This window comes from Schizophyllum commune, assembly GCF_000143185.2.
Source record: "Schizophyllum commune H4-8 unplaced genomic scaffold SCHCOscaffold_9, whole genome shotgun sequence".
Classification (NCBI taxonomy): Eukaryota; Fungi; Basidiomycota; class Agaricomycetes; order Agaricales; family Schizophyllaceae; genus Schizophyllum; species Schizophyllum commune.
Window position 1 is genome coordinate 1,098,934 of NW_026089546.1, and position 17,439 is coordinate 1,116,372.

At 57.4% G+C, this 17,439-nt stretch overlaps 6 protein-coding genes across 6 annotated transcripts; 5 read left to right on the forward strand and 1 right to left on the reverse strand.

Moving 5' to 3' along the window:
• Positions 1-47: 47 nt before the first annotated feature.
• Positions 48-5,164, reverse strand: SCHCODRAFT_02585708 (uncharacterized protein). Its single transcript, XM_050343951.1, has 27 exons — positions 5,118-5,164; positions 5,022-5,069; positions 4,891-4,973; positions 4,459-4,838; positions 4,219-4,410; positions 4,125-4,158; positions 3,649-4,075; positions 3,492-3,596; positions 3,425-3,440; positions 3,324-3,371; positions 3,247-3,272; positions 3,113-3,194; positions 2,809-3,062; positions 2,645-2,755; positions 2,357-2,555; positions 2,093-2,247; positions 1,718-1,986; positions 1,407-1,656; positions 1,323-1,348; positions 1,230-1,269; positions 809-1,177; positions 716-759; positions 648-656; positions 486-597; positions 395-436; positions 286-346; positions 48-235 (listed from the first exon to the last, which is right to left on the reverse strand). Exons 1-27 carry the CDS (start codon positions 5,139-5,141, stop codon positions 186-188), a joined length of 3,456 nt encoding a protein of 1,151 aa, XP_050198826.1. The 5' UTR covers positions 5,142-5,164; the 3' UTR covers positions 48-185.
• Positions 5,165-5,251: 87 nt separating this feature from the next.
• On the forward strand, positions 5,252-6,886 carry SCHCODRAFT_02585710 (uncharacterized protein). Its single transcript, XM_050343952.1, has 8 exons — positions 5,252-5,319; positions 5,374-5,457; positions 5,509-5,586; positions 5,639-5,912; positions 5,965-6,115; positions 6,165-6,423; positions 6,490-6,578; positions 6,635-6,886. Exons 1-8 carry the CDS (start codon positions 5,298-5,300, stop codon positions 6,722-6,724), a joined length of 1,047 nt encoding a protein of 348 aa, XP_050198827.1. The 5' UTR covers positions 5,252-5,297; the 3' UTR covers positions 6,725-6,886.
• A 469-nt stretch (positions 6,887-7,355) lies between these two features.
• SCHCODRAFT_02670385 (uncharacterized protein) lies at positions 7,356-8,288 on the forward strand (the record flags this gene model as incomplete). The annotated part of the gene is made up of 4 exons (XM_050346615.1): positions 7,356-7,417; positions 7,471-7,797; positions 7,859-8,082; positions 8,140-8,288. 4 exons carry the CDS (start codon positions 7,356-7,358, stop codon positions 8,286-8,288), a joined length of 762 nt encoding a protein of 253 aa, XP_050198828.1.
• A 321-nt stretch (positions 8,289-8,609) lies between these two features.
• SCHCODRAFT_02634373 (uncharacterized protein) lies at positions 8,610-9,901 on the forward strand. The gene is made up of 4 exons (XM_003029304.2): positions 8,610-8,872; positions 8,927-9,244; positions 9,301-9,524; positions 9,577-9,901. The coding sequence occupies exons 1-4, from the start codon at positions 8,811-8,813 to the stop codon at positions 9,738-9,740; spliced, it is 768 nt and encodes a 255-aa protein (XP_003029350.1). The 5' UTR covers positions 8,610-8,810; the 3' UTR covers positions 9,741-9,901.
• Positions 9,902-10,303: 402 nt separating this feature from the next.
• On the forward strand, positions 10,304-15,361 carry SCHCODRAFT_02634377 (uncharacterized protein). Its single transcript, XM_050345814.1, has 12 exons — positions 10,304-10,596; positions 10,645-12,086; positions 12,228-13,236; positions 13,293-13,609; positions 13,664-13,735; positions 13,783-13,872; positions 13,925-14,227; positions 14,280-14,426; positions 14,484-14,606; positions 14,692-14,751; positions 14,810-14,933; positions 14,987-15,361. The coding sequence occupies exons 1-11, from the start codon at positions 10,371-10,373 to the stop codon at positions 14,891-14,893; spliced, it is 3,873 nt and encodes a 1,290-aa protein (XP_050198829.1). The 5' UTR covers positions 10,304-10,370; the 3' UTR covers positions 14,894-14,933; positions 14,987-15,361.
• Positions 15,362-15,377: 16 nt separating this feature from the next.
• Positions 15,378-17,415, forward strand: SCHCODRAFT_02634380 (uncharacterized protein). The gene is made up of 3 exons (XM_003029306.2): positions 15,378-15,576; positions 15,629-15,646; positions 15,698-17,415. Exons 1-3 carry the CDS (start codon positions 15,527-15,529, stop codon positions 17,088-17,090), a joined length of 1,461 nt encoding a protein of 486 aa, XP_003029352.2. The 5' UTR covers positions 15,378-15,526; the 3' UTR covers positions 17,091-17,415.
• Positions 17,416-17,439: the final 24 nt, after the last annotated feature.

Genomic DNA, 17,439 nt, shown 5'->3' on the forward strand with positions numbered 1-17,439 from the left:
TGCGGGCCGATGATCAGGCAATAACCCCATCAGGGAGAACAAAGGCTACCAATAAACAGTGGGTTGCAGCCCAAGATGTATTAGCACAAGTAGGTACGTTAGTAAACAGCTTGTTCCGGATAAATGTAAGTAGGTGGAGGGGGTTCTAAGCAGAAAAATAGCAGCACAAGCAGTTCAGTTTAGTTCTAAGCATTCCCTTGCCCGTTCTGCTGTACGCCGAAGATCTGGATGAGGTCTACGCAGGTATATCAGCAATGGTACGATGCCAAAACCATAGAACATCACCCTGAAGTCTGGCCTCACGCTGCTGGCGTTGCGTCTCCGTGCGCTTCATGCCGGAGAAGGCCTTGCAAGAGGTCAGTGCACGGTCAGGATTACCATGATATGAACCGACCTGCTGAATCAGCTTCTTCTTGCGCTCCTGGATCTCGAGGACCTGAAAATAACTGTTAAGAGTGGCTCAATAGGATGCGCGGTCAACGCACCTTGGACTCAACCGTGTCCTCAGCGATCATCTGATAAACGTGCACGGGCTTCGTCTGGCCGATTCGGTTGACGCGGTCGATAGCCTGACTCTCGATGCCTTCTTGCCACCAGCTTAGTAGGTATGAGCGCATTGTCCGTGAGTGGCACGACAGAAGACTTACGGGTCCATCCTGCGAAGGCACATCACTTCAGTATCAATTGCGAGATCAAGCTGAGTACGAGAACTTACAGGTAGACATTGTTCGCCACTGTCAAGTTCAGACCCAGAGCACCCTTTCGCATGGTCAGCCTCATGTACTGAACATCGAACAAAAACACATACCGCCTTCAACGAAATGAGCATAACCTTCGGATTCACGCCGCCCGGCAGCCAGTTCGACGCGGCTGACTTCGATGGCGCTGTCGCTCTGCCCTTGCCCTTTCCTTTGATCGCCTGAGCGAAGTCTTCCTCAAAGTCGTCGTCGTCGTCCTCCCCGTTCATGACGAAATCGTCATCACCCGCAGCCTCGATGTCGTCGCTGTCCAAATCGACGATTGCCTTGCCAGTGCGTTGAGCACGGCGGCGAGGCTTGATGGGCGAAGGGCCGCCCGCAAGAGGGCGAGCTGCAGCTGGTGTTGGGGTAGGTATGGCGGCACCAGTGTCGGTTGGCTTTATGGGCACGGAGAAGCGACGTATAGCCTCTTCGCGTCTCTGGAAGCGATGTCAGCTTCGTACGAGCATTCGCGACTTGTTCTAAACAAACCTTGCCGGACATCTGACCATCGAATCTAACATAGGGAATGCTACGGAAGACTGATCAGCGTCGAGTCAGCTCCCATATCACAAAACCACCCACCCAGCCTCATCCAACGCCTCCGCAATCTAAGCGAACCATATCATCAGCAACCTTCTACCACCTCATCCACCTCTGGCAACTCACTTTATCCAGAAACGACGTGAACTGCGAGAACACCAGCGACTTATCCGCCGGCGGATTCAGCTGCAGCAGCTTCACCAACTGGTCGATCTTTGCCGACGACCCCGCGCGGATGCCCGTGCGGTCCTCCTCGAACTCGCTGACGGGCGCCTGCGTGAGGTCCATGGGCGGCGCGGGCTCGATGAGGTCGCCGAGGGTGAGCGGCCGGCGGTCCATGGGGCACTTGGGGTCCCGGGCGATGACTTCGGTGATGCTGCGTGAGCGGTAGGTGTCAGTGTTCCAGGTCGTATATTGCTACAAGAGCATCCCCGCACCAAGGCAAGCAAAACATATGCGCGCACGACGTGATCCTGGGGTCGTTGGGAATGGTGAAGCAGATCGGGCATTCCTCGCAGTCTTCGATGTGACGAGCGAGTATGGCCTGCAGACGGGCCCGGTCCGCGGGCGAGATAACTTTGACTGGGGCAGCGCCGCCCTGCTCCTGCCCGGCTTTGAGCTGCTCGAGGTAGTCGGGCGGAATGAGTGCCGGATGGAGGGCTAGCTGACGCATACGGGTGAGCATGCTGAGGACGCTGGCGGTGTTCTGAAAGAGGGTCAGCTCGCAAGCGGGTCTGAAGGAACGATGAGTACACACTGCGCTCATCCGGTTGTCGGTGGAGTTCATGAGCGATTCGACGTGTTGGCGAGACAATTCCTCGACCTCGTCGTATATTTTCTGCGTGCACATCAGCCAGTATGTCGACCGTGCTCATAAGACTGCTTGCCCTTGTCTCTGGATCGAGAGCAACAGGAACGACCGTGACATCAACAGGAGGCAATGGAACAAGTGAAGTGCCTTCCGAGTCTTGCATCTGGATAAGGTTGAGTACGAGCAAATATCAAGTTCGTAGAGCAAAAAAGCCTTGCCTCTTTGGTCCTGCGCAGACAAATTTGGCCCATCAAGGCCTGCGAACCCCTTGTCAGACTTTGTAAAAAGCTTGCCGACATCGACCGGCTTACTCTCAAGATCTCCGCCCCGGATGGATCGCCGGCCTTCAGCGGGCGCAGTAAAAGACGCTTAAAGAAGTCTTCCTCGTCCAAAGGCTTGCAGATACGTAGGAAGGATAGCAGAGATCCCAAATCCTGTGAGGGCGCCGTCAGCGACAAATTCGGCTTTCATCTGAGCAATCACTTGCCCGAGGCGTGTTGATCTGCCGGCAAACATTAGCACAAAGGGAACGGCTGAGCAGCAGGGTACGTACAATAGGTGTGCCTGTCAGCACCCAGCGACGGTCGGCCTCCAGCGCGCAACAAGCCTGCGTCATCTTCGCTCTTGGGTTGCGGATGCTGTGCCCCTCGTCCAGCACGATGCGCTACGTCGTCCGATCAGTAGACTGTTCAGCTCTCGCCTATGATATTTGCTCACCTTCCACTTCACATCGAACAAACTGCCCCCCGCCACGCCCTTCTTTTTCTTCCTCGCCGGCTGCCCGGTCCCCGCCCGGTCCGCCCACTCCCCCGAGATAACTTGGTAAGTGGTGATCACTACATCGTACTTTTTCAGCTCCTCGGCTGACATGCCGCGCGTGGCGCCGTAGTAGGTGCACGACTTGAGCGCGCCGGGCGCGCAGTGGTCCTCCAATTGCTTCTCCCAGTTGGAGATGATGGAGAGGGGGGCGACTAGGGGGTGGAGTGAGTAAGAGGGGTGGAAAGGGCGAGGGAAGGCCTACCGATGAGAGTACCCTTGATGCAGCCGGAGGGCTTGTCGGCTTTGGTGGCGAGGATGAGGGCAATCATGGTCAGGGTTTTGCCCTGAAATATCTTGTCAAGTATCAAGGTACGCGAAGTCGCAATGATAACTCACCAAACCCATCGCATCCGCGCACAGGGCTGCATGATGAGTTAGCATATAGGCCCCTTTGTCCGAAAGGGCGCACTTACCGCCTTTGCCAAGTGTAGGAGCGGTACTTTGAGGCGTCTTCGTGGCCACTGTTATGTTACTTCAGCAAACACGGTCCCCAAAGACAGAGATGATGGCTCACAGTTGTAGTAGTACGGCTAGCGAGACGCATGAGTATGATAGCGTCGCAGCGGCATTCATTGACTTACCCTCCCCGCCATCTGCTTGTACTGCCAAAACTGCACAGGGGGATCTTTCTCCGACGCCGGCAGCTTCGGATACTCGTGCTCAATCGCCCACTGCAGCGCTTGTTTCTGTACCAATGTCAACACAGTCCTCGCCTTCATTCACGACATCCGAACCCACCTGATGCTTCAACAACTCCACCACCAGATCCCCCTTCGCAACCCCCGGCGGATCAGGGTGCTCCGGCAACTTCAGCACATCGTCCACCGAGCACAACGTATCCAACACCGAGTTCCTCCGCGACTCGTCGTCCACCTTCTCCAGCCCGCTGAGCATCTGCTTCAGCTCGGCGGCGTTGTTCAGGGCCTCTTGTTGCTTCTTGAGCGCCTCTATCTGGGCATTAGTCATTCGTGAAGACGACGCCGCCCCGGTGTACGTTGGGATGGGGGGAAGGGGCATGCCGCCGCCGTAGCCGCCGCCACCACCGCCATAGGAGGAAGCAGTGGGGTTCCGGAGCTGCTCAAAGCCCCGTTGACCGGGCGTTGCCCAGATGAGCTTAGGTTCGAGCTCGCGGCGTCGGTCTGAGCGACCGTATATCCTGATTTCACTGACTCTCGGGTCAAAATGGCCCGTTGAACGAGGATATATGCACTTACGCATCTAAACTGTACTTTTTGGCCTTTGAGCCCACTGCGTAATTTAGTCAGCTATCCATAATTTTCTGAAAGACGCACACACGGGGGCACGTACAGTTGCCTTGCTTCATGACGCCCTCAACAGTGATTTCGCCTCGGTCTAGCAGGGGTGCGAGGCGTGCGGCGACGTTCTTGGGAATGTGCCCGACTTGTGAGCCCGCGATGTTGGAGACACGGATGGCATTGCGGTCGTAGCGGTTGTTGGGCTCCCGGATGAGCTGCACCTCTTCGCCGGCGCCAACGAGTCCTAAAAGGTGATGAGATCCCGAAGGAAGAGCAAGTAGGGTAATCATACCAGTGTAGTACTGAATACCCACAACACCCGTGGATAGCGTGCAATAAAGCTCGTCCGCAGCTTCCTCAGTATTGTCCTCGGTGGCCTCGTCTTCGATGGCTTGAGAGAGTCGAGAAGGACCGGGCGTGCTGAAGGATGCTTGACTTGTAGAGGACTGCGGGGTTGGTTCGGGTGCCTTCCGCTTCCTTGTCGTCTGAGAGGCAGGAGGGGGTGCAGCCGCGACTCTGGCACTTGGGGGAACATCAGCCGGGTCTATGCGCCGCAGCCTGACGGCCTCTCGAATCTTGTGCCGGTCATGCGCTTGCAGGTCCTTGAAGCCTTCGATTGTCTCCAAGTTCACGTTGGAAAGTTGTGCGAGAATAACAGGCGTTACACATCCCCTGGGAGGAGCATAGGTCAGCTCGGGCAGTAATGCCATGCCGATCGACGCACCAATGCATCCACTCTACATTCTCGCCCAAGTTGGTCGATTTAAGCTGTCCGTATCTCAGGCTACCGGGTGCCATAGGGGACCCCTGCATTCTTCAGATGATGAAGGGAAATTGCTGCGCAATTACACTAACCTTACAAGGGGGCGGCCCATGGCATTTGGCTCGTGTACTCTTCGAATACTGTATGGAGAGTAAGCTCACAGCTTCCCCTTCGACTACTATACCTACTCCAAAGACATGCGAGCTAGCCATATCGTATGGGCATGAAGGGAACGGTCAAGATGATGAAGACCAATTGCGGCACCAACACGCTGTGACAAGCGCCCGACGCGTCCAGTCACGTCACGTTTCTGATCTCTTCCCCGCCCATCACGCGCGCCGCGATTGTTCCCACAGACGCACTCTAAAATGCAGGACATCCACATGGAAGGTACGTTAGCTTCACATAATAGTGCGAGGGGGACAATGACCGACGCCTTTCTAGACGCGTATGACCCGGACCAGAATGAGGAAGAGAAGCGCCACGTCCGGAAGCGCTATCGCGACTTGACGAAGCGCCTCGATGAGGGTATGTGCGCAGTTGACCCACTGGAAGCGTCTTTGCTGAATATATGTGTAGGGCAGTCCAATATGCACGACGTGACGGCAGAGGGGATTGCTGAAATCATCCGAGAAGCGGACAGTAACTATGAACAAGGTGCGCTACCATCGTCCCCTACTTCAATGTCTCCCCCTCACCTGCCTTTCAGTCAAGGCCCCCCAAGAAGCTACACTTGATTCGCAAGTCCTCCTTGCCGCCTCCAAGATGGGTGCACAAAAGGCCCGCGCAATGCGGGCCGGTGCTGGAGGTTTCGACGTCGACGAGTTCGTCGCCAAACTGGTCACCTTCATGGGTGGCAAGCGGACCATCGGTGATGATGGTGAAGTTGATGATGGACTAGACGCGGACGACTATCTTGAATGGGATCTTATCGGCCGTAAAGCTCTGGCGAAGAGCCGAAGGGTACCCGCGATGACATTCATGTGAGTAAACAATAAACTTCGATTTACGACGTCTGAATAGGGGGTAAACCAGGCTTGGACCCTTGTCTATAGAAGCGAAGAAACGTGGGCCAATAAAGCGCGCCAAGCTCGAGAGGAACGAGTCGGACAGGAAGAAACCTCAAGAAATTCGCGAAGAAGACATCCAACGCGCGGAGAACGAGACAACAAAGAACGTCATTCAGGTTCGTATGCGCCAAGCTCTTGCTTTCCTCCTGTCTAATCATTCCTCAGCTCGAAAACATACTTACGGACGAGTGTCAAATACGACAAGAGGCACAGAACCGCGCCCGCCATCAAAAGTACGCCAACCGACCCGACGAATATGACCCAGAATGGGACGATTTGCCCGGGAGGGTCAACCTCTTCGAGTTCGTCATCAACCCAGAGGACTTCGCTCAGTCCGTCGAGAATATATTCTATCTGTCCTTCCTCATCCGCGACGGCAAAGTTGCCTTCGAGTATGATGAAGACACGAAGGAGCCGTTCATTTGTACGTTTCCGAACTGAAATCACCAATTATCCAACTGCTGATTATTTCTTACTGTTTCGGTTTTAGACGCCTGCTCTCCAGCAGGAGAGGAAGAGTACGCCAATGGTCTGCGCAAGCAACAAATGGTACTCGAGTTCGACGTTGCCACATGGCGGGTATGTCCAGCCGAGAACCACTGGCCGAGAAAGTCATGCTCACCATGCCCTTCCAGCGTGCCATCGAGGTATTCAACATCACGAAGCCCATGGTCCCCAAGCGCGCTGCGGCCAAGACGAAGCTTGGGGACAAGTGGTACGGCTAGCACTGTCATCTCGGATGACCGTCCGCCCAGCCTCCATCTGCACCGCAATTTCTTGTCTTGCTTCTATCTTACAGCGGCCGCGCCTGTATTACTATTGTACTCGTTGCTTAACTCGCTTCCGTGCTCTTGCTCTTCGCTGAAAGGGTTTCCAGCACAGTTCGCATACTGTTCTAGGACAAAAGCGCCCACGTCCACTGAATTCTCCGATCTCGAAAAAGCATAAAGCAATTGAACTAACGATGGCATCTATCCCAGGTTGCCATAGTCAACAGGCATCCGTGGAGAGCGGTAGCGGCCCCGAGAGGTCACATGCCTTATGCAGGCCCTCGGCCTCATCGCCCCCTGCTTCCGATCTTCCCGACTGATTCAGACTCCATTCGAGCGGCACCGCTTTTCACACCCATGCGCGGTATCCGCAGGCTGCCGAGAGCAGCCCGAGACCGCACACTGAGGCTCACACAATTGAACGCATGTCTCATGGTGACAAGTGCCCAGGGCGCTTAGCGACGCGGCCCTTACAAATGTGGGCGCGCTCGTATAAATGGGCGCACCCATCGAGGGAGCGCGTACCTGCTTTTCCGTCTATTTTTCTCCCCTCGACGGTCTTTCCTTCTGCCTCTCGCTGCTCACGATGTCCCGTGTCTTCGCCTCCGGTCTTCTCCTTGCCTCGTCTCTCGGGCTGGCCGCAGCGCAGTGCGTACTCCCCACTGATCGTCGGACGTGACATGTTCTGACCCTTTCTATAGGCTCTCGGTCTCGAGCGACTGCAGCTCGGCATTGCTCAATGTCGCCAGCAACCCCGAGGCCAGCGCGTGTTTGAGCCTGGGCTCCCTGACCAGCCTCGTCACCAGCCAGGACGAGTCGATCGTCGGCCCGATCTCAGACTGGCTGGGCAACATTTGCGGCGCCGCTGCCTGCAGCAACGACACCATTTCCGCGATCACGACGAACGTCACGCAGGGGTGCTCGCAGGAGCTCGAGTCGTACGGGATCTCCACCGGCGACGCCCAGGATGCCATCCCAATCATCCAGAGCTACTACCCAACCGTGCGCGAGGCGCTGTGCTTGTCGGAGTGAGTCTTTGCGGCGTGCCTGGCGCGAGGTAGGCATTGCTGACATCTTGCGATTTTGCAGCGGCGACACGAACTGCATCGTCCAGACTTTGCAGAACTTCCAGACCACGTACGGCGACCTCACGCTGACGAACATCCAAAATGTCCTCGGGAGCGACGATGTGACGTTGCCTTCGAACATTACCTGCACGGACTGCACGAAGGCCCTCTACAATACGGTCGCCTCGGACTTTGGCATTGTCAATAAGGACGACGCGGCATCAGAGTGCGGCAATGACTTCGTTGGTGCGTTGGACCTGTCATTCTGTAGCCTCGCCGCTATCATGCTAACACAATCCGCAGACGGACAGACGCCCTCCTCTATCAAGCAGACCGCGTCCACGGACACCGCGTCGAGCTCACAGGGTGACAACGATGGCGCGCTTTCGCTGACGGGCTCGAGTGGGCTCGCCATGGCGTTTGTGGGGTCGGTGTTCGCGCTGTTGGGTTGAGCGTGTGCGTAGTATTTATCCTAGGACTTTGAAGATCTATCTATTACCTCGCCTTGCGAGGTCATTGCACCTTGTGTCTGACGCTATCGTAGTCAATGGACGGATGAACTGTGCGATGCTAGTCAACACGGTGCCAGCCACTTCGCAGCTCGCTCGCTCTCCAAAGACAGGCACGATAGGGCATGGAGGTGCTCCTGGCGGCTCTGAAGTCGGCCTCAGGCTGGCCTTGTCAATGTCGATGACTGCTACTGTACCGACAGCATTGCCGAGGCCGACTAGTCCACGACGTGTGATCCGGAGGAAACCCCGCTATCATCTCTTCATCGACCTCCATACGCTCAGAAGCCCGGATCAGACAACCAATCGCTCGCAAATCACCATGCTCGGTGACGAACTCAAGAAGACCTCATGATGACAACCGCCCACCCTGCGCTGGCTCGTATTTACGGCGGATGCGCGGTATAAAGTGTGCCGACTGCCGCGATCATCCACGTCCTCAACGCTCATTTCTTGGAGTCGACGATGCCTCGTGCTGCCGTCGCCGGCCTCCTGGCCGTGTCGGCCGTCGGACTAGCTGCAGCGCAGTGCGTGGTCGTCATCTCTGAATATTTCGACCGTACTGATGATCGAATGATCAGGCTCACAGGCGACTGTACGACGGCCATCCTCAATGTCGCCAATAACCCGGATGCTAGCGCATGTCTCAGTGTCTCCTCGCTGGTGCCCATGCTCTCGGGGGACGCGTCCATCGTGACACCGATCAGCGATTGGGTGGAGAGGATATGCCCTGCGCCGGCGTGCAGCAACGAGATCATTGGGTCGATCACTGCGAACATCACCCATGGCTGCTCGACTGAGCTCAACACCTTCGGAATCTCGTCGGACGCCGCCTCCGCCATCGCCCAGGTTATACAGGGGGTGTACCCGACTCTACGAGAGTTGCTATGCTTGTCAGAGTGCGTGATCGAAGTTCGTTGCGCTGAAGGAATCCCGAACTGACCGGCCATCGCAGCGGGGACACCAACTGCGTGTCGCAAACCCTCAACAATTTCCAGGACATGTTTGGCCCCCTCACGCCGAACAACATCTACAAGATCCTGACAAGCGACGACCTGACTGTGCCCTCAAATATCACCTGCACGGACTGTGTGAAGGCATTCTACAGCACCCTCTCGCCGAACATCGAACTTGTCAATGAGGAGACTGCTCAGGGGAAGTGCGGGAATGACTTCATTGGTACGTTGTTAGTCTACCAGGTCGATGTCCTCACTTCAATGTATTTCACCAGATGATTCCATGCCCAGCGGTATCAAGCAGACCGCGTCCACCGAGACCGCCTCTTCTACTAGAGACTCCAACGCTGCCCTCACTACAATGACCTCAGGGGCATTGCTTGGCCCCCTTGTTGCCTGCCCCTTTACTTTGGCTTCTGCATACGCTCTGCTGGGTTAGTTGTAATCAGCGTGCTGTTTTGTGTATATCCCTGTCGCTCTCTCGTACTTTTCGCTCGTTACGCTACAGTAAGCACACGCCCACGCGCATAATGAAATCGAACCTTATCAGTAGAGTGTGTCCGTAGAGTCTTTGGAACCCCACGAGGTTTATTTGCACGAGTTCCGTAGATTGAGGTATGGTCTTCATGCTTCATGTTCCATCTGGGGATCGAAATACAACTGAACGCAAACTGATTGGCTAGCGCGCGCCCAGCCGTACGGGAATTCCTTCACATTCTACATCTCGATGTACTCTCTCGCTTCGCTGAGAACTCCTCAGTAAATTTCTGGGAGGGGTGCTATGAGATAGGAAGTGGTAGGAAGTGGACCCAGAGTGTGTGACTGAACGGACACAATCTACTGTGAGCCCATCCCCCTTGTCTGACATCTCTTCACTGGATATCTTACATGTCATATCATGTTCCCACTTGTGGAAGACTCGAGCTAATGTTGTGTGGTGGTGTGGGTCCAACTCGAACCAGCCACGTGCCCGTGTCCGTAATACGCGCCTGCGCTGTGCCTGCCTCTGCTCTCTCATGCACGACCGCTTCGCCCTCCTGTGACTCTACGCCCTTGATCTACCTGACCGATGGAACCCTCAACGCCTTCCTCCAAGTTTCGTAGCTTTGACATCCCCAAGCCTGAGGAGACCGGTCTGGCGGAGTGGACGAGTCGGATCAAGGCCCTCCAGCGGCAGGTCGACGCAGACGAAGAGGCCGAGCAGAAGCGCTTGGAGGCAGAAATTCAGGCGTCGAGAATCGCTCGCATGCGCCGAAGCCATGGTGTAGGAAGCCGGAATAACAGTCTCGATCTCTGTGAGTCGCTCGCATCATGCGCATCGGCGCGACTCATAAGCTGGATAGCTCAGCACAAGGAGTTTGCGGGTGCTCTCAAGGATGATCGCTCCCCGACGTCTAGCAAACCTCCTGATGCCACAGATCGTGTCAAGACTCAGGAGGACGCACTGCGCAGGCTCACTGGCGCAAGCGCATCAACACCTCGTCCCAGCACTAATCGGCCGGAGCCAATGTCGCTTGCGGCATTCATGGGAGGCAGCAAGGCCGCTGGACCCCCACTGAAGAAGCACGCTCCCCAACAGGACGCTCATGATCCCACCCAATTTGAGCAGCGCACTCGAGTTGACGCGCCACATCCAATCTTTGGGAAGGGCGGAGTTGCAATGCCTGGCATGGTGACGCGACCGAAGTCTGCGCAGAAGGAGGCGCGCACAACCTCTAAGGTGCCCTTCAGCCAGCCTACCGAATCTCCGCGCTCGCGAACCATGTCGCAGAAGGTCAGCGATGCCTCGGAAGCGCGTTCAATATCCCCTCAGAAGACGGGAACACGGGAGAGAACCATGAGCACGCCCACAGGGTCTGTGAGGAAGTCGGTGTCCTTCGATACCAAGCCACACACCAAGCGGCCACCTTCGCGTCCGACGACACCATCTCGCGATAGGGCTGTATCGCCTCCAGGCATTCTGGTCAACAGCGGGCGAGCCACCCCGGATCCCGGACCCCGCCCATCCTCCCGCTCTTCGAATGCTCCTCGATCTATCACGACTTCTCGCGAATCCGTTGCTTCAAGCAGGAGTCCACCGCCACCGATTTCTCCCCCTCTGAGCACTACATCCTTCACCTCTCGCCAGTCTTTCAGCAGTTCTACCTCCTCTTCGTCGCCGAGAGGGTCGAATGTCTCCATTCCCTCGCTCGCGCGCCCTATACGGCCGGAGCCGCGTACGTCCCAGGGACCCGTCATACCACCGTCTTCGTCACCATCTCCGGCCTTCCTGAAGGCGCCTGCGCCCAAGGACCCCACGCCCAGCATCAGTCGCTTGCAGGGTAGAGGCTTCGTCCAGAACATGGTAAAGAAGACCTTGCAGCAGGACGCCGCCGACCAGGACAGGCCACGTCCCACGCCAACGAAGAAGTCTTCCGTGCTTGACCGTTGGCATCCAGAGAACGCCGGCTCCTCCAGCCCTTCTCCCCCTATCATCACTCCCAAGCCTGTTGGGGTCCGCAAGTCGTGGACCGCGGAACCTGCGTCGGGCGCAAGGTCCTCTACCTCGCCGGACCCGAACGGCCTGAAGGGGCGCGTGTCGCTCCCGGGACTGGCAGCTGCAGCTAGCGCACCCGCCAGGCAGGACTCCCTGGTCAAGAAGATGCCTCCAGAGGGCGCGCCCGGCCTCGGGTCCAAGACCACCGTCGCAGTGATCCGCCCACCGAGCAGGGCAGCGGAGAAGGTCCCGGAGGTCGACGAGATGGGGTTCATCGGTGGACAGCAGGCGGGCAAGCCGCTCATCCATGTGCGTTGATTTTGGTATGACATGTAGGGAACGCGCTTACGGTTTCTTGGTTTTTCTGTACCCTTTCACTTGCTATGTTACGCTCTTTTGTGCGCTGCATGTTTGTGCCCCGACGCGGTGGTGGTGTTGTTTGTGAGACAGCCAACGAAAGATCGGGCGAAGAGACCGAAGAAACGACCGGCCACGTCCGCTTCGGCGGTGAAGGCGGAGCAAACGCCAAGTTCTGCACCTGCTCAAAGCGAACAGACCCCGCAGTCACTGCAGCAGGCCACCCAACAACGTGAGGCACGCCCCATCAGCCCCGCCGTACCTCCGCCCGCCACGACTGCGCCCCCACCTTCCCAACCGGAGCAAGCCACCACGAGCCCACAGCCCTCCCCAGGCGCCAACGGGAGGCCGAAAATCACCGACCGGTGGACGGGGCAGGGTGTCATTGGTGTGAAGGCACCCGCCTCGACGCCATCGTCGAAGTATGGTGGACTGTCTACGCCGGAAAACCGACCCAGTAGCGGCATGGTCGGGAAACGTGCCTTACCTGGCTTGACGGCCGAGATACCGAAGTCCATGGACATACCCGAGACGACGAGCCCGAAGCCTCAGAGCCCGGAGCCGCGCTCGCCAGTGACTTTCCCGACCTCATCGACATCGCCAGAGCCGTCGAGGAGTCCGGCGCCTGGGCAACATCGGCATACACGGATACCCAGCACCGGTAACCGTGCCACGGTGATGGACCTTGCGCAGGTCTTTAACGAGCAGAAGGAGCGCAAGCAGGAGGAGGCACCCAAGGAGGAGCCCAAGCAGCCTTCGCCGCCTTCGCTCGTTGTTGAACCGCCTAAAGTTGACTCGCCGCTCGCTTCGCCGACCTCCCCCAAGCAGGATGTATCTCCGGAGAGCACGTCCCCGCGCATGCGACATGCGCATGCGGGCGTTGCAGAGAAGCGGCGCTCACAGTATGAGGCTGCTAGGCAATCGTCTGTTATGACGCTTCCTCCACTGAAGGAGGAGGCAACCCCAGCGCCGACGCCGGTCGGGACGATGAAGTCGCCGTCTGGGAGTGCAGGACAGAAGAACGACTTCGACATGAAGGCGTTCAGCGCTCAGGCCGACACGCAAACCAAGGCCTTGCAGGAGCCTGACCTCTTGCATGTCAGTGAGTACCAACTTTGGATGTTCTAAGTATGCCGGTATGCTCATGCATGCACGCAGACATCAACGATGGTCCCTTGCCCAAGATCAACGCCCAAACACTGCTCCAGCGCCCACCTCGGTTAGACAGGCAGGAGAAGCAGACTATCTCAGTCGAGGTCCTGCAGATCTCGGGCAACAACGCCACCGCGGTGCCCGATGCGTCGGCGAACATCTTCTACGACAACGAGGTACTCGCCATCATCCATCGGCACAAGTCGAAGAAGAGCGGGTTGGTGGATACGACAGTTTGGGGTTGGAAGGGTGCGAAGAGCGAACTGGGCGAGCGGGAGGAGCAAAAGCTTCAGGAGCTGGCCAAGCGATATCATACGGAGATTGTCAGTGAACAGCGGAAAGAGTACGCCAGAAACGAGCTAATGGGTTTCTTGCAGATCTGGGTTGACCAGTTCGCCGAGCCTAGCGCTCTGGTCGAGGTACTGGGAGGTCAGCTCAGCACGCGACAGGTCAGTCGGTAGACTACATCTGCATCGTTGATCTCATGCTTTTGCAGGGCTCCCGCACCCTCTGGTCGTCGGAGAACACCGCGATGCACGTCGTGCGGTCCTACGAAGGCGTCGTATACATCGACGAGCTTGACTTCGTGCGCGAAACGCGTATATATCCATGTTTATCGTCGCTGACTTCGTATCCAGAACGTCAAGAACCTATGCTCCGGCTTTAGTTATTGCTTTTCCATCCTGAATACCCAATACGTCTGGCACGGACGTGGTTCTACCGCACAGGAGCGAGAGGCTGCTTTGCAATACGCAAAGATTCTCTCCGGGGGAGCGGAGGATGCTATCACCCGATTAACGGAGGGAGAGGATGACCAGGACGAGATGTTCTGGGCGATGCTCGGCGATGAGGCGTGGGCTAGTGCGGATTACTGGCAATGGAGGAAGGAGGCCACGAACATTGACCCAAGGGTATGGTTGGTGGAGGATGGAGCAAGCAAAGTAAACCGCAATTTCTGCTTGATTGCTTGCATTGCTCACTCGCTTGTTACAGATCACTCCTTCTGTGGTATTGTTGACGCACTCATCCCTCAAGTCATCGGTCTTCGTTGTCGACTGCATCTGGGAATACTTCGTGGTTGTCGGGCATGAGGCGCGAGGGAAGCGGAAGGAGATACGGCAAGCCGTCACTGTCGCCATGGTCAGTCTTACCTGCGTCCCCTTCTTCACTGCGTCGTCACTCAAGTTCTCCTCTCAGGACCTTGCCACGCTCGTCGCCTCCGAGCGTCCCTTCCACCCTACCGTGCACGTCCTCGTCCTACCATCACAGCTGCCTCTCGACCTCAAGCTAACCTTCCGCGGACTGGATGACACGGTGCTGGTAAGCAACAGCTCGTGGCTTTCCGCAGTTTAACCCTGTACTGATTCGGCGCCTTCCCAACTTCTTCCCGACCTGCCCATGACAGAACGGCGACAGCGTGCCCGACCACATGAACCTTCTGTCCTCCCAAAATGCGTTGACACACGTAAGTTGTCGGAATATAGGATCGCATCGTCGGGCTAACGTTGGATATTGGATGATAGTTGGGCACGTCGTCGTGGGATCGTAGGGTTCTGAAGGACACGTCGATGCTGCCGCTCGGAGTGGATGCGCAGGTAGTGAACTAACTGGGGCGTGTGATGAACGGATAAATTATTCGAGGCCATTGTGAGTCTGCCGAGGCTCAGAAGAAATAGCGAGGGCGCTGACGGTCTCGGCAGTGTACAGTCTTCATAGTACAAAGATCTGGGGCACATCGTGCAGTGCAGATGAGGATGCCCGAATGCGCAGCACCGGGCGGTCCCCCTACGGCCAGCCTAATGAAAAGGCTACGCCGTGTTGATCAACTCGCCCAGATACGTGGTGTAGGTCCACCGAGAGTCCACATTCATACGAGTGATGCTGCGCCGGGTGGCGAGGAGTTGATGTGTGACGCGCCATTAAATACCCTCCTCCCTCTGCGCGATGCCTGGGTGGCTACTAAACGCGTGTTACATAGACGCGTATCTCTAGGCATTTGAGCTGAAACAGCGGATGGAGGACTGTATTACTTTTGTCCGCGCCGTCTCCGGCGGGGTAACTGCTATAATCCCGTGTGAACGCAGTGATCGCGGTGATCTCAGAAGTACGCCCGGCGGCCAGCAACCATTTCTTCTTTTCCTCCTACCTTCAGTTGTATTGCACTCTGAAATAGTCCTCCCCAGCTTTCTGAGGCTGGGCGGACTGCATTCCTCTCAAACACAGCCAGAAAACCCTCTGGCATGACCGTTGCCATGGCTAACACCTCGGGAACAGCCAATACGCATCCAAGGTGCGTATGCAGCCCCGCCCTTGCTAGCGCATACTAACGAGGCGCCGAACAGCCGTGGCAGGTCACAAGGGTGAGTAGACTGTATCTGCGTACCCTAGAATGTCGCTCACGATCTTCGCAGTGGACTGAACCCACCGCCAGCTGCGCAGCCCAAGTCTGGCGGCTTGTTACGTTCGGTCTCTGGCGTTTTCAAACGCGATAAGTCGGTGGGGGGATCCTCACGTCCTCGCCGTCCTGCGCAAAATGACTTCACGAATAAGGAGAGCCGTGAAGCGGCGCTCCGCGCATACGGCCTGCTCCCTCAGCCCGACATGAGCCAGCTCGAGAAGCAGCGCGACCGGTCTGTCCCATCGAGCCCGGACCCCAACCAGGCGCACAATCGCGCGGAGTCACTGTCTACGGCGGAGCGCATCAAGCAGGAGTACAAGTCCAAGGCGGAGGTGGATAACAAGTCGCGGATGCAGGACTTCAAGTTTGGTGGCGCGACAGGCGGCACGTCCCTGCCGCGCAAGGCGCCCCCGCCTGGCATCGAACCCATCTCGGAGGACAGCCCCAGCCGCTGGCGCGCTCAGAAGGAGATTGGCGCGGCCGCGGAAGTCATATTCCCGAAGCGCGCAGCACCTCGCAGCGCTAGCTCAGACAGCCTGCTGGACGAGGCTATAGGCCAGGCTATCTCGACACCCATGGGAGAGGCTGTTGGGCAGGCTATATCTACCCCGGAGGCGTCGCCGAAGCCCCCTCCTTCTCCTTCTCGCGAAATGAAAACTGAACGTAGACGCGGTAGGCCGTCCTACCCCGCGCCTGATTGTGCGCTGCCGCTCCCACCTCCCTCGACAGGCCTGGACATCGCGGATAGCCTGACGGACTCCCTCTCCCGCCATCGTGGTTCGCCGAATCCCTCCTTTGGCGGCGAGAGCCCCAATCCGCCCCCATCGACTCTGCCATCGCTCCCCGAGCGCGACTCGTCCTCGCCTGAGGCCAGCGAGTCGCCGAAGACTCCGCCGTCCGCGCACACGTCGCCTGCTCTCGATCAGGCCGCCACGCGCTCGCCAGCAGATAAGCAGCACGACGCCGCGCTAGATGTCATCCTCGACGCCTACGATTACGGCGATTCGCAAGACGCGCCTATCATCCAAGGCAGCGTCGACATCAAGCGCAGCTGGTCGCAAGCAGCGCGCGGCAAGCCCGGCATCCCTCTTCCGGACGTACCGCCTCCCCCGCCAGAGGGTGGAGTGCGCCGGCGAAAGACGTTGAATCCCTTCCGTCGCGGTAGAGAAGGAGACGGAGACGGGGAGGCATCGTCCGGGGGCAAGTTCTCTCGCAGCAAGTCCCTCATGCGCCCGCGAGGCGAAGGTCGTCGTGCGCGCAACCGCAGCGTCGATGTGTCACGCGAGCGTTCACCCGCGCGCACGGCCGTGGCACCCACCATCCACACGCAGGGCACGGTCATGCAGGACGTCCACCGTATCAAGGACGACGAATCCAGGCAGCTGACCGAGATGGCCTTCATGTAGCTTTGGCGCGCTACTGCCAAGTACTTCTGTGGTATACGACGGGTCTGTCAGTGTACTTCCTACGCGGCTGTCATGACGCTTCGCGGCCCCCTTTATGCCGCTCTTTCCTGTTTATACCATTCCACTCCCTGATAGTTTCCTTTCCTTTTCACCGATAATTATTGCCCCCGGTGCTGGTCGCCGAAGGGAGATACCCTCAGCTATCTCAATAATGTGTACTTACAACTACGTATGTGAGGTGGCGCTACATATTATAGAATGGATTTCGCTCATAATCCAGCACTGATGGCCCGGGGGATGGGGAGGGTACGAATCTGAGGCAGAAAACAAAGCCTGCCTTTTGCGAAAG